This window comes from Maylandia zebra, linkage group LG9 (genome assembly GCF_041146795.1).
Source record: "Maylandia zebra isolate NMK-2024a linkage group LG9, Mzebra_GT3a, whole genome shotgun sequence".
NCBI lineage: Eukaryota > Metazoa > Chordata > Actinopteri > Cichliformes > Cichlidae > Maylandia > Maylandia zebra.
Window position 1 is genome coordinate 26,427,073 of NC_135175.1, and position 14,424 is coordinate 26,441,496.

Sequence of the window (14,424 nt, forward strand, 5' to 3'; positions counted from 1 at the left end):
TTGTGATTCTTCTTTACATGCAGATTCACTACATTCATCCACCATAGCACTGTTTCTGTGTGGGTGGCTGATTGAGGAATGCACAGTCCTTTCTTGTAGCACACATTTCAACATGTCACAGTAAGAAAAGCACATGTGCAATTAATGTTCCTCAAATTCTTTGTGTTCCAGTAAACCATGACAGTAAAACCAGTACTTTGTTTGTTTTTCTAGTGACTGAGCATGCCTGCAAAAGGGTTAGAGGGAAAGAAAAAAGAGAACAGGGCGGTTTAAAAGAGGTTCACTTACAGGAGAAATGCAATGATAGAGGAAATAATTAGCAAATTCTGTAGTTTCAGTAGTTAATTTCATAGTAAAAAGTTAAGCTATTCATTTCATTACGGTCTACCACTAAGCTACAGTTCTGTTCAGTTCAGTGTTATTTATATTGCGCCAAATCACATCAACAGTCACCTCAAGGTGCTTTAGACTGTAAGGTAAAGACCCTACAGTATTACAGAGAAATCACAAGAAGATGATCCCCTATGAGCAAACCCTGAGCTATAAAGAAAGAAAACTCCCTTTTAATGGGAAGAAACCTCCAGCAGAACCAGGGACAGGGAGGATCAGCCGTCTGCCATGAACTTTCGGGCAAAGGGAAAGAGAAAAGAAAAAGAAAAGCACAGGTAGACAGGACAAAACGCAAACTATAGAAAAGACTGACGGGAACTCAGAAAACATGAACTGAAACTACACCTTATTGAGGATCTTCCTATGTCACCGTCAGTGGTCTGCAATAGTTAAAAATCATTTTCAGTAAAAGTATACATACAGTCATAGTAAAAAGAAAGCACACTCTCCGTCAGTTCCAATGTTTTATGTATTAAGAGATAAAACAAAACCATGTGGTTCTTAGCCAGACTTACAATTAGGTAAATACAACCTGGGGGAACTACAAACATGACATTTTACACGGTGTCATTATTTATTTAACAAAAACATAGCCAAGAAACAGTGTGCAAGCACAGCCCATGAATCAGTCACTTGTAAAACCTCCTTTAGCAACAACTTGAAGTAGCATGAGGTACATTTTTTTTTGTGTAACTTTATCAGTCTTTCACATTATTGCGATGGAATTTAGGCCCACTGTTCTTTACTGGGATATTTCAGTACTTTCAGTAGATTGCAGTAGATGAATTCTCATCTTTTTCTTTCAGCCATTCAGTTGTAGATTTACTGCTGTGCTGTGATCATTGCCCTATTTCATAGCACAATCTGGGCCAAGCTTTAGCTTATTGGACAGATAGCTTCATATTTGATGCAGGATTACTTTGATATACTATATACTTTGATATAAAGGACATTGTTCTATTGTTTTTAGAAAGAAGAGGCTTTCTACCGGTAACCCTGTCAGACAAGCCGTACTTGTTCAGTGTTTTTCTAGTTATGCTGTCATGAACTTTAACATTTAACATCAGTTAAAGTTAACTGAGGCCTGTAGAGTCTGAGATGTAGCTCTTGGGCTTATTTTGTTCAGTTTCTCTGAGTAGTGCACAACTTGACCTTAGACTAAGCGCCATCACTGCTGGAGAAACTGGAAACTGATTGATTGGAAACCTGAACTTTTGCTTATGTGGAAGCAGTAAAGGTGTAATTAGTTTTTCAGAAACTTTCTGCATTTTGGCTTTGGTTTTCTTCGAGCTAATGACACTGTGTAATATTTCATGCTTTTGTTAGTCTGAAGTTGTATTTACCTAATTTTAAGACATGTTTTATTAAGCCCTGAAAGATTGTGAATTTCCTTTTTCCTTGTTTTTTACTCTAAATCTTGATTTCTATAGTGTATAAAAACTCTGTGACTGTGACTGAAGGGCGTTTTATTTCTAAAACTATAATTATCTGCTTATAAATGTGTTTCACTAATAATATCTAAAAAAATATTTGTTATTCAGTCTTTTTTTGTTTCGTTTTTGTTTTTTTTTTAGAGGGATTAGGTGAAAATTTAGGTCAGCTGAAATATATACTTGAAAACAAGCTACACCTTTGATGAGCAGGTCATGCAGTTATGTTTGGTTAAATAATTTATCAGAAAAAAGTCTGTTTCCACGCCTCAAGCAGCACATATGAAAGCCTCAGCTCTGATTTTGGAAACCTGAAACAAAACCTAAAAAGCGAACAGGCTTAGTAAGTTCAAATTCAGCGTCAGTAACTTTCTGTGAAGTCATCGGGATTTTACGGAAAGAAGTCTCTGACAACAAGCAATATTTGCTTAGCTAACTGTGGCTTTATCTTTCCACTTTTTCATCTAAACGCTGTGTTTGTTTTCTTTCTTCTTTCACTTGAAACCGATAGCAAAGGTTACACTAACACGTGTGCAATTATGCAAACCTGCTAAACCACTGATCACAAGAGAAAGTGTTCCAGAACAAGATCAAACCCGTTTTGGGTTTTTAATTCGTAGGTGTACGCCACAAAGAGCCTTATCTGTTTCGCGTGTGAACCAAAGATCTGTGACAGGATCTTAAAGAGCAGAGTTAGACATATTTGTGTGAGTGATACTCTTGTGGCAGGAAGAGGGAGGCTCCTCGAGCAGAGTAAAACCTCCTCTTTCCTTTCTAGCGTATAGCTGCTGTGTCACACGTACCGTAAATGGGCTGTATTGGTGCTGGGAAGAGGCGTTCGGGGTTCTCACTGCACAGGTGTAATATGAAGAAGGCCCCTTGTGTAAAACCACAACATGGGGTACTGTGACAAGTACTGTAATGTCGGTAAACATTGTCACGATTTGAGTCACTGTTGCTGCCATTCGCACAATCACACTAATAATAATCTTTGTGTGGCACTTTTAGGACAGTGGCAAAGTGTTATTGTGGTGACAGCGAAACCTTCAAGGTCATTTTTTGACATTTCCACATATTTATCTAAAACGGGCTTTTTATTTAAGTAAGCTGGATTGAAGTTTTCTAAAAACCCAGCAGACCCTGCCAGCCCCCTGACAGTCAGTACATTACCTGCTCCGCTGACTGCTACTTCCCAGCTTATTGATGCTGCGCCCTCCATAGACATTTTAAGAAAGTACTTAGTACTTCTTAGTGGGTATAAACCTTTCCAAATCCTTCTTGGGTCCAGGAATGTGGACAAATATGGACTGAGTTTTTTGGGGGAGGGGTTAAAGGTTTTACTAGAGTAGAAAATGTACAGTATCACCGACTGAGCAACCAAACAAAGTGATGTTAATGCTTGACATTTTTTTAAAGCATTTAAGCAAAGTACATGAGTAACCAGAGGCCAATCACATTCCCTGAATGAAGTGAATTTCCCTGATGAACTGGGAATGTTTTTAGAAAAATCTTTCAACTCCTGCAGGCAGCAACTATGACACTTTACCATGCTTACTTTAAACATTATACTTTTTAGCACTGAATTTAGCATTAGACTGCTTTTTCAGTATGGTCTCAGCAATATAAAACATCTGTGCATGACAGGTTGTTAAGTCACGATACATGATAACTTCCTGATTTGATGCAGAGGTTCCAAACTGAACCAACAACAACAAAAAAGAAAAAGAAAACCTGGTTAAAATGTTTAGTGATTCAAATTAGCAATGTCAAAGTCAAGCTACGTGTCTAACAATGCACAAGTTTAGGTATTAGAAGTATTAAAAAGCTCAACTTTTGGACCAGACTGAGAAGTTTATGTCTGCTCTAATGCTGGACATTTTAACAATTGAGTCTGTGGGATCTAACTGGCTTTTGCAAACCAGTCTAAAGAGGCTACAGTTGGTTATTCTGGGCCTTTGGTTACTGTATTAACACTGGAGCAAATATACACACTGTGAACAAGGATTTGCACCTTGTCAAGACATAAGCCTTCGTTTTAATTTAATTTGTAATTGCAGGTGATTATACACTAATGAAAGCATCACTATCGATGTCACATTTAATTATGTTAGAACAGAGAACAGATACTGATGAGTGTTTAACAGTTACAGCCTGGGCCTAATACTGCAACCTCCAGGGTGGATGAGCTGTTGCCTCAAGCACAAGCATTTAAATCCAACTAATATGCTGTCTTTCTGTCTGTGCACGTGCTCTGTTTTTTTTTCTTGTGCATTGCATTGGACAAAAGTCTCAACCAAATTACAGTAATTAAATGGCTATGTGGCATGAATAATTGGTATAAGTAAGGGGCCAACTTAAGTATAATATATATATATATATATATATATATATATAAAAACACCCAGCACGCCCCTGCGGGCGGTTTATCCTTCAAGCTCGGGTCCTCTACCAGAGGCCTGGGAGCTTGAGGGTCCTGCGCAGTATCTTAGCTGTTCCCAGGACTGCTCTCTTCTGGACAGAGATCTCAGATGTTGTTCCTGCTGGATCTGCTGGAGCCACTCGCCTAGCTTGGGAGTCACCGCACCTAGTGCTCCGATTACCACGGGGACCACCGTTACCTTCACCCTCCACATCCTCTCGAGCTCTTCTCTGAGCCCTTGGTATTTCTCCAGCTTCTCGTGTTCCTTCTTCTGGTGCTCCAGGTGAGGCATGAACTCACAACCTCGGCATTATAAGTATATATATATATATATATATAAGCATTTTAAGACAGGAATTTCTCTTTTTTGGAACAATTAATTGTTGTCTAGTAACATCAGTGTTTACTAAGCCTACATATACTCTCTATATTATTTTCCAAATAACAGTTTTAATTACACAGAAGTAAAAATGAACATTTTTGTTAGTGTTTTTTAAATCTCATCTCCACATGGTGATATAACTTTAGGTTGCAAAACATTTCCAACACTTTTAACATGTAGCTTGTGTCCAAATAGTACAAAGTCAAGATAGCATTTTCTTTATAAATGACCCAAACACACCATGATAATAAATGTGTATGGCTCAGGTGGTTTGGAGAGAGGTGTAGCAGTCAGAAGGTCAGTGTTTGATCTCCAGCTCTTCAAGTTCATGTATTGAAGTCTGCTTGGGCAAGATAGTGAACCCTGATTTGCCCCTGTTGAATCCATGTAAGTGTGTGTGAATGTTATAAAGCACTTAGGCATAAATGCGTGCGTGATTGGGTGAGGTAGAGAGTACCTAAAGTAGTACCTCAAAGACATTCAAGTTAAGTAGAAAGGTGTTATATAAGTAAGGCTCCATTTATTGTGCCTGCTATAGAACAGGCAAGATAAAAGCTTAATAGGATAATGTATTGGTATTGGTATTTATGTGGTTTTCTCTGAATAATTAGTTTCTTGTCTGATGTATGTAGAAAATATGTAAATGATGGATAAGGCCTCAAAATCTGAGAAGTAAAGCCAATGTGGAAGTGCCTTGAAGCTGCACTGTTCCTATTGGCCTGTAGAGGGAGGGTCTTACAGTTCCAAAAAGAGTCTATGCTAAAAAAAAAAACCCTTATTTGCTTGGTCACTAGTTGGACATTTTCCTCAACGCGAGTTAATTTTGTAAATTATGGTTCAACTTAGAATAAAAAAAGGAGAGAAAACAGGCCCAATTTAAATGAGGGGCTCCATGTAATTAACAAATTGTTACCACATAAAACGTCTACGTGAGTCTTCTAGGGTCTGCTTGGGTTTCCAGCTGTCTGCAGCACAGTACAACTGAGGCATGCGAGTGCAGTGTACATAGACTGTAGATAAAAGATGACAGCAGAAGCGCTTTAGATCTGCAGTCTTTCCCATTACCAGCAGGAGGTGATTCCTGTGGCTCAAACACACACACACACACACACACACACACATGTATACATATATATATATATACGTATATTGAAATCTATAGGAAAGCAGCTTTGTATTTCTTGCTCTGTGACTTCAGTGAAAACTTTCTCAGTGACTTTCTGATCTCACTCACTGTTTTCAAGTGTCTTTAGGGCAAGCACACCCTATCATAGACAAATCACTACCACTTGAGAATGCACCATTGGTCGACTTCTCAAATCCACACTTTCCTTGGATATCACGGAAAGTAGAGGTCTCAGGTTTGGGCTTCAAATCAGGTCTGCAAAGCAATGATGATGATGATGATGTGACGGTAGCTATATTCATTTATATATGGGAACAGACTTGTATAATCTCTCTTGAGTTTCTTTCACCCATAGAGTCGAGAGTTGGCTATTTTTGGTCTTACTGGCAAAATCTGGGGATTTCTTTTTTTTTTATTTCTTATTTTTTTCAGGTGGAAATATCAAAAAATGTCCTAGGCTACAAAAATTAATGGTTGTTTCGGTGGAGTGCGGGATATCACATAATGCCATGCTGGAACGTCCCCACCATTGGCTATATTTAATAGGAGTGGAAGCTCCCACTTCAACAAAAGAAAAACAAATATCTTGATGTGAAAAAGGGCACTGAGGAATTACATGTCTGTGTCTGTTTGGTAACATCATCTCTAATTAAAATGTGCTGATCATGAAACCAGTCTCCTAAAGAAGAAAAGGATGGCGTGTCCTATATGTGGGAATAAATCACACAGGTTTCCATAAGAAATAATAAATAATTAGCTCTGGGTTGAGTCCCCCGCGCTGAGTGCCGGTTACTGGAGGAGGAGCAGTGGCGTATTTTCCCCTCTCTTTCTTCCCTGAAATAAGCCCGCTCTGAGTCAACACCTTTCAGAACAGACTGTCAAGAGATTGTGTAAATGATAAGCCTGCGAGATGTGTGATTTTCCCATAACCCGCAGGCCATAAGTTTTGCATTTTTTTGGACAGTTTCATTTCGATATTAGTGGTTCTGAAAGCTGGTCGGGCTTTTAAGCAGCTGCAGTTTAACCACCCAGGAAGTAAAGAAGAAAGAAAAAAAAATACTCAGCATACAGATGAGTTCACACAGCTGAAACTGGAGGCTGTCCACTGTAAAAAATCAAGAGTCAGAATCTCTTACAATATTATTTGGTATCATTATAATTTTTCATATGGTTTCAAAATTTCATTCACATGAATTAGGATATGAACTTTAACCTTGAGGTATAACATATATAGTAAACAAAGTATTTTTTAAATGTTTTTGTTAATAGACACACAAATAAAGCTATAAAAGCTATAAATCTATAGCTATCAATAGTGTTATTTTATTTTATTTTATTTTGCTTTGTTTTACACCTAGTAATGTGTTGTCCCAACGGGTAGAATAATTAATTCATGAATTAATTAACTGGGTTTTTGTACATTATACATGCTTTTTTATATAAAGCAAAACTATCTCTGTAAATACAGTAAATGTTAGCTTGGTGTTAAGTTTAAATGCTAGAAAAATATTCTCTCGGTTAAAAAAACGTAAATAAAGATTTGCCATCTTTTGCAGTGCAACAGCAGATTTTTTTTTTTTTTTTTTTTTTTGTCTTAGTCATCGATTCATACCATAAACACATCGTCTATTACCGCTCGAGGCGTTGATTAACTGCTTGTACTTTCCTTTCCTTCGACAAAGTCGGTCAGTCGCTCAACTCATTCTGACTGCACGGGACCGGGGAGGGAATCCCGGCAGCTGATTGGACAGTCAGGGTTTTCCCACGTCACAGGGGATCCTCGGTATAACTGAGAGGCGAGCCGGTCGCGTCGCTTCAATTCACATGTTTTTTAGTCGGGTCTGCACACTCTGAAGACGCCTCCGAAACGCAGTATGGTGAGTCTGCTGCTTTTTACACTTCGCTATTACCGTTGCTATTATCCAACAACTCTGACCTTCTACTTAAAAAAATTAAAAAAAAGTTTTGCTTTGTACAGAACACTGACCTGGACTCAGAGCAGGAGGAGTTCAATAGGCTTTTATATCAACTTGGACATCTTGTCCTGATAAACATGTTAGCTCCTCAGAGGTTTTTAAAGGCAGTTTAAATATTGATGATTTACCGAGGAACGTGCAAGCTGAGGTCGGGTAACCACGTGACAGCGCGGGGTATAGATAATCGACATCCTTTGTGGGTATGAGTCAAGTGTCACTTTGTGCCATTACAAACAAACTGAGCTCACTGCAGCACAGTATCTCCGTGGAGCACAATGACTACGTCAAGGCTGCAACACACTCTTTGAGTAATTGAATTGTTATTAGTAATGACTGATTAATCGTTTTCTGAGACAAAAGCAGAAATACTTGTAATATTCATTTATGCTGATATCTTTGGGAATTTGCATTGATGTCAAATGAAACTGCTGAACCTGTGGAAATATCTGTTTCTACACTGGGGTGTTATGTCAGAAGAAAAACTCATTTTAGGCCATCCTAATGTAAATACATCTCTGCTGGCGTACTTATTCTTACAATAGAAGAACCGTTTTTTTTTTATTATTAGTATTATTAATTTCATATAAAACTTATAAGATAAGATAAGATAACCTTTATTAGTCCCACACGTGGGAAATTTGTTTTGTCACAGCAGGAAGTGGACAGTGCAAAAGTTATGAAGTAAAAATTAGAATACAATAAGAATAAATACAGTACACAACTGTACAGAATAGAATAAAATAAAATACTATATACAGTAGAATAAAATAGAATAAAATATACAATAAGATAAAAATAGAATACAAATGCTATATACAACTGAGTAAGTCCTTATGTCCTTGACTTTTTCTTTTTTTGACAGTCTCTGCTTGAAAACTCAACGGCAAGGCTGCCTGTGGACCCATCAGAGTCAAATGACACTGACAAACACAGACAAGCCCACAGACTGTATCCATCTCTGCCAAATATAGACAGGTGAGACACATCACAGCAGCACTTATGTGAAAATTGGAGTCAGTTTTTATGGAGGAACGTGATGCAAATAATTTGTTTTTCAGGTATGAGTTTTGGTGCAATACTGGGGAAGAACTACACCCGTCTGTGAAGCTGGAAAACACACAGGTAACAAAAGAACAGAGAACCACCACCTTTTGATTGCCTGACCACAACTGAATGATGATATTCGTTGGGTTACTGGAAGCAGTGTGAAGCAAAACTTCCAAAAATGTGTAAAAGGAAGTTGGTAGAGGGAGTCGTGTTGCATAATTTCCCAGAGTCGCAGGCATTTGGCTGTTGATGGATTTACTGCGTGCCACATTTGAGTAGTTCCTGTTTTTCTCTCTTTTATGTGCCTCAGCTGCAAGGGTCCTCTCACAAAAGTGATGTCAACATGAAAACACAGATTCTTATCTTAGAAGAGCAAAAGAACGAGGTGAGTACTTCTCAGACTTTCTGTGTATCCATCCTACGACCCGCGTATGCACGTTTAAAGGTTCACAGTCTTTCTGTTTTTACTCAGCTTCTTTCTATTAATGAGAAATGGGCAAAAGAGTACCGAACCATGGTGCACTACTACAAAGAGAAGGTAAGAAAGGAGCAAGTTCACATCCTTTAATGTTGTTTTTCAGCTCGTGTCGGTTTATTATCGCGCTTGTTTATCATTTAAGTGTTGTCTGCGTTCTGCACCCAATGTCCAGGTCGAGGAGTTAAAAGCATTACAGCAGTGTGATCGCTTTGAAGAGGAAGAAGGAAAGCACGTCACATTAAACCGACTGAAGCTCAAGGTGATCAAAGGAAAAGAGAGCGCACAGGTAAATGCGCCGACCGCTCTTTGATAGATTAAGTCGTTTGATCTGAGCGCTAACGGTTCCCTCATGGGATGCTTTTTCACAGACGGAAGAGGGTGATGCCAGCTCTGAGAAGCTCGAAGCACAGAAAGAAGTAAAAGAGCTGCGAGCGCAGAACAGCGCCCTGACCCGCAAAGGGCAGCATCAACACGAGGAGATCAGACGACTGAACAAGGTGAGGCATCAGGCTTTCTCTGATATTCACTGATGAAAAGGAAGTCTCATTCTAACCCTCGCAGTAAAAACGCTCTAACAGTGGTTTCAATGTGTCTGTGCAGGCCTTAAAGGAGGCGCTTCAGGCTTCTCAGTCCCTTGGAGTGGACAATGAAACACTAGACATCTGGAAACATCAAGTGAGTGCTTTGTCTTCATGTGTGTGATGTTTTTCTTTGCATAAAGACTGAAAACAAAGGAAAAAGGTATTACTTGTCCGTGTCCAAAGGCAATCAAAAAACCTATAAAATTCACTCTGTAGTAGTCTGGCTAATAGCTGCTTTCAGCTGCCACTTTGCCACAAAGCAGGCACCCTGCATGTTTGATTTTTGGCAGCGTTTTACACCGGATCCCCTTCCTGACGCAACTCCAAAAGGGATTTGTGTCTTCAGCTCGAATCCACTCAGCTGCTTTTCACTTACTCACTTAAATGAATGTGTAAACCATATCTTATAAAATCCAAGGTTAAATGTAGTAAGGGGTGTATAAGACTTGCCCAAACTGTTGAATTACCCCTAATGGACATCTGTTTTTATTTGTCTCACGTCCATATTTAGGCTGAAGTCTTTAAGGAAGACTTTCGGAAGGAGCGCAGAGACCGGGAGAAGCTTAAGGGCAAGTATCTGGAACTGGAGAAGAAGTATACCAAAGCTCACAACGAGCTGCATGTCCTCAGATCTCAGGTACCATTCGTAACCTTAGAAAATTCAGCATGTGAACTATAGGATTAGTGCTTGACTTTAATATGCTTTGTGTATATTCTTCCAGATGACATGGACTCGGCAACTGCACCCCGTGCTTAACTGCTCCTGTGCAAATCAAGCCAAATGTCCGAACTCGGAGGGCCACCAGGTTAGCCAGAACCACATGAAGCTGCAGAGGCGGTGCACTCTCGATAACAAGCAGTGAAGCTCAACCAACTCCTCTGACTTTTTGGGATATTGTTTAGGTGGACTTTCTGGAAGTTTTTCCCGGAGTATGAGCAGCCAGATCAGTGTTCATCGCCAGCAGAGTGAGGAAGTGAGCTCTGTTCCAGCTAACTCCTCTGCTGGTCCTGCTTGTAACAAGGCCACGGCATCAGTCTGGGTCCACTGAGAGACTTATGTGGGGCAAGGGAGGAACCTAATACACAAATATCGATGCATACGCTTACCAAGAGGAGAAAGGCAGCGAAGGGTAAAATGAAACTGTCAAGATAGGCTGATTACACTTCGAGTGTGACACAGGTTTTATTGCACTGCCCAAACACTACTGACATCCACCATACTGATCAATGATGCAACAAAAATGTGGAAATTTCCTGTGTTTAGCACTTGTAAACACCCTGTGCTGCACTACGCTGTAGAAACCTCGTAAAAAACAGAGTCTTGCCCCAGTGATGGGACTAAAAAAGATCAAAACTATCACAGCTCTGTAAGGAGGCAAAGAAACTCGAGCTATGCTGTGATTATAAAGGCTGGTGTTTTTCTGACTTATATTACACTATGTTATGTCGGTCGTATGCAGGCGCTTTTACAACAGCGAGAATCAAGCCTGTAAGAGAAAGAAGTTAATATATAATATATAATATATACATTTATGTTGAGCAGAGTATTTATATATGTTTGGAAAAGTTTTTTTGCACATTTTTGTCTGTTTCTTATTTATTTGTCGTGAAAATAAACAACTATACGCTGTTTGTGTTTTAACATGTTCGTACGCACTTCATTCACTGAAATCACTTTTTCACAAGATCAGACAGGCCAGATTGTCTAATTTAGGTAATGCACACTCAACTTTAACACACACTCCACTGGACTTTTTAAGGATTTCGGTTGCACGATACAGCGCACTGCAGTGAACTCATTTTCACGTTAAAGACACCAGTTTGAGGTGAATATGAGATATGTGACGTGGTGTGTTATCCACCCAGTGTCTCAGCAGAAATCAAGACTCATCAGATCAGGCAATGTTTTTTCCAGTCTTCTAATGTGCAGTTCTGGTGAGCCTGTGTGGGCAGCCTCGGTTTCCTGTTCTTAGCTGACAGCACCCAGTGTGGTCTTCTGCTTATTTGAGTTACCGTTGCCTTCCTATCAGCCCAAAGCAGTCTGGCCATTCACCTTTGACCTCTGACATCAAAGAGATATTTTTTTACCCCGAGATTTGCTGCTCACTGGATATTTTCTCTTTTTCAGACTGTAAACCCCAAAGACAACAGTGTGGGAAAATCCCAGTAGATATGAATAGATGAGCAGTTTCTGAAATACTTACACCAGTCTGTCTGGCACCAACAACCATGCCACGTTCAAAGTCACTTAAACCGTCTTTCTTCATTCTGATGCTCAGTTTGAATTTCACCAGCTCGTCTTGATCATGTCACCGACTTGCTGCCATGATATTGATTGATTAGATATTTGCTTTAATGGGCAGTTAAACGGGAATAAATAATAAAGTCTATATCTTTATATGGACTGGTTCTTATATAGTGCTTTTCTACTCTATCTGACCAATCAAAGCGCTTTATACAACTAATTCATTCACCCATTCACACAGGCACTTTTTTTATAAGCTATTAAGTGCTTCATACACATTCTCACTCTGATGGATGCATCAGAAAGCAACATGGGGTTAGTATCTTGATCAAGGATATTTGGCATGCAGACTGGAGCAGACTGGGATCAAACCACCAACCTTCCAGTTAGTAGCTGACCTGCTCTACCACCTGAGCTACAGTCTTTGACTGTAGCTGTGTTTGGTAAAGGATAAAGTTGAATATATAGCAGAATATAGTACACATGTGTATCTGTGAAGCACTTAATGTCTTAATGTTTTCAGCTCATCCGGCTGATGGACCGATTAGTTTGTTCTAGGGTGGGACCTCCCTGCATCTGTCTACAATTTACAAGAACCGCCACTCCTCCTACAGTATTAGTGAGATTTCAGTGAAACAAACACACTAACCACCTAATTCATCCAAACTGTGCTCAAGATCAAAGTCACATTCATAGTTTTACAGGTAACAACTTGTGAATCATGATGGAAGTTGAGCAAGACGAGCAACTAATTCATTGACAATCTGCTCACCTCTTAACAGGTAACATTACCTATTTGCATTATTGAATCAGATAAAGGAAACGTGATTTTCCCTATATTGCACCGATATGTTGAAAAGCTCAGTTGTTAAATTTCAGGAATCAAAACTGATTTTTTTCTGAGGCCTGACAAGCAAAATTTGTGTATTTCTCATTTCAATTTAAACTGGGCAGCTTCAGTGACAGACCTACAGTAACTAAGTTTTCAGTGTCACAGCACAAAGATGCAAGAGCAACAAGACGCCAACAACTTGCCTTTGCACTCACTCTTACGAGCCTCAGAGCTTCCTGTGTCGTTGCTGCAGTCATTCAGTCAAATTGGAAGTCATCTGCATGAGGAAAACTGAATATGAAGCCTACTCTGAGGAAACTGATTCCACTTATAGTTTCATTGCATATGTTAGTGCTGGTGTAGCAGACTGCTTTGTAGAAACCAACCTTGCTTGTTTGAAAGACATCTGAAAAAGATTCTGTAGTTGGAAACCTAAATCAAATTTAAAGCAGACCATCTAATTTACTTACGAGTCAAAGACACACTGATGCCTCCAGCAAACCAATGATTGATTCAAGAGACTATAATAAAAAATACTTGTGTTAAAAATAGTTATTTTTTTAAGTCACTTAATATTGTTCATAAGTATCAAGTATCAATGACGGCTCAGCACTGAGAATCAGCATACCTCTACTGACCTCTAGTGGTAACCAGCGCAACAAACAAAACCTCACTCTGCCTCACAATTCTCAGTTCCCTAAATAATGAGGAAATATGACTAAGCCGACCTCGGAGCCAGCAGAATCTCGATTACCTTATTTTAGTAATTTGTCCATTACGTTACATGTTTACATGTCCACTAACTGGAAGTCTGTCTCTGACTGTATCTGTACACATAAGCAGAGGGCAGTTCTGTGAAAGGATACTAAACATTTTTCCCTAAATGTTTTCTACTAGATATCCTATCCTCCGCAAAGCTTTCAAGTAAAGACTTTAAGAGAGCTGCAGGATCCTTCTATTTCTTTATTTACATGATGATAATTTACATCTGGCAGTGAGAAAAAAGCACAGCCTATGCTGGCGGAAAGATTTTTCATATGTAGCAAGTTCATCTTGAATTTCTGGGCTTTGTTTAGGTAATGTCTCACTGAGGCATGAAAAAAAAAAAAAAAGATTTGGCAGCAAGTTCACCCAAGCCCTAGACTTCCACTTGCTAAAGGTCATCACTCAACAAATGATGCTTCTCTGCTGCACCGCCAGAAACCACAGAAAGAGCTGGCTGTACATCTGTAATAACAGCTGTACAGCCAGAGCCTTCAAAATGCTGGAAAAGTTTTTAGAAAGCAGGAACTACAGCAAAAAGGATCGATTTCTGGTAGGGGGGGAATGAAGGTTTTAACTTGAGGGGAAGTATGTTCTCTGGCTCTTGTCTGGCAGCTTATTTGCTGTAAATCAGGTACATACCTGAATTACACGTAAACATTGCTTGCAAAAGGCTTTTGATCGCTGAAATATCACTGCTTTGGATTCTCATAAACTCAAACAGTAACAACCAGCCACACTCAACAACATGGTGTA

The 14,424-nt window shown here is 39.3% G+C and overlaps 2 protein-coding genes across 3 annotated transcripts in view; one reads left to right on the forward strand and one right to left on the reverse strand.

Annotated features, from left to right (window-relative positions):
- The window catches only part of impa2 (inositol monophosphatase 2), a 201,350-nt gene that overhangs the window by 54,746 nt on the left and 132,180 nt on the right, over positions 1-14,424 (reverse strand). The gene's annotated exons all lie outside the window — the stretch shown is intronic.
- On the forward strand, positions 7,354-11,459 carry LOC101482430 (TNFAIP3-interacting protein 3). 2 transcript variants are annotated; one of them, XM_012919309.3, is made up of 10 exons: positions 7,354-7,624; positions 8,586-8,698; positions 8,782-8,845; positions 9,081-9,155; positions 9,243-9,308; positions 9,391-9,534; positions 9,617-9,745; positions 9,849-9,923; positions 10,341-10,466; positions 10,552-11,459. In XM_012919309.3, the coding sequence occupies exons 1-10, from the start codon at positions 7,622-7,624 to the stop codon at positions 10,690-10,692; spliced, it is 936 nt and encodes a 311-aa protein (XP_012774763.2). In that variant the 5' UTR covers positions 7,354-7,621; the 3' UTR covers positions 10,693-11,459. The 2 variants fall into 2 exon arrangements, with proteins under 2 accessions (XP_012774763.2, XP_004552072.3); XM_004552015.4 differs by having other exon boundaries at positions 7,358-7,624; positions 9,421-9,534.

Excerpts from the sequence above, each read along its gene's own strand:
- LOC101482430 (XM_012919309.3), top strand. Across the intron at positions 8,699-8,781 it reads TCTCTGCCAAATATAGACAG|GTATGAGTTTTGGTGCAATA; the intron begins GTGAGACACATC and ends TTTGTTTTTCAG. Across the intron at positions 9,156-9,242 it reads TAGAAGAGCAAAAGAACGAG|CTTCTTTCTATTAATGAGAA; the intron begins GTGAGTACTTCT and ends GTTTTTACTCAG.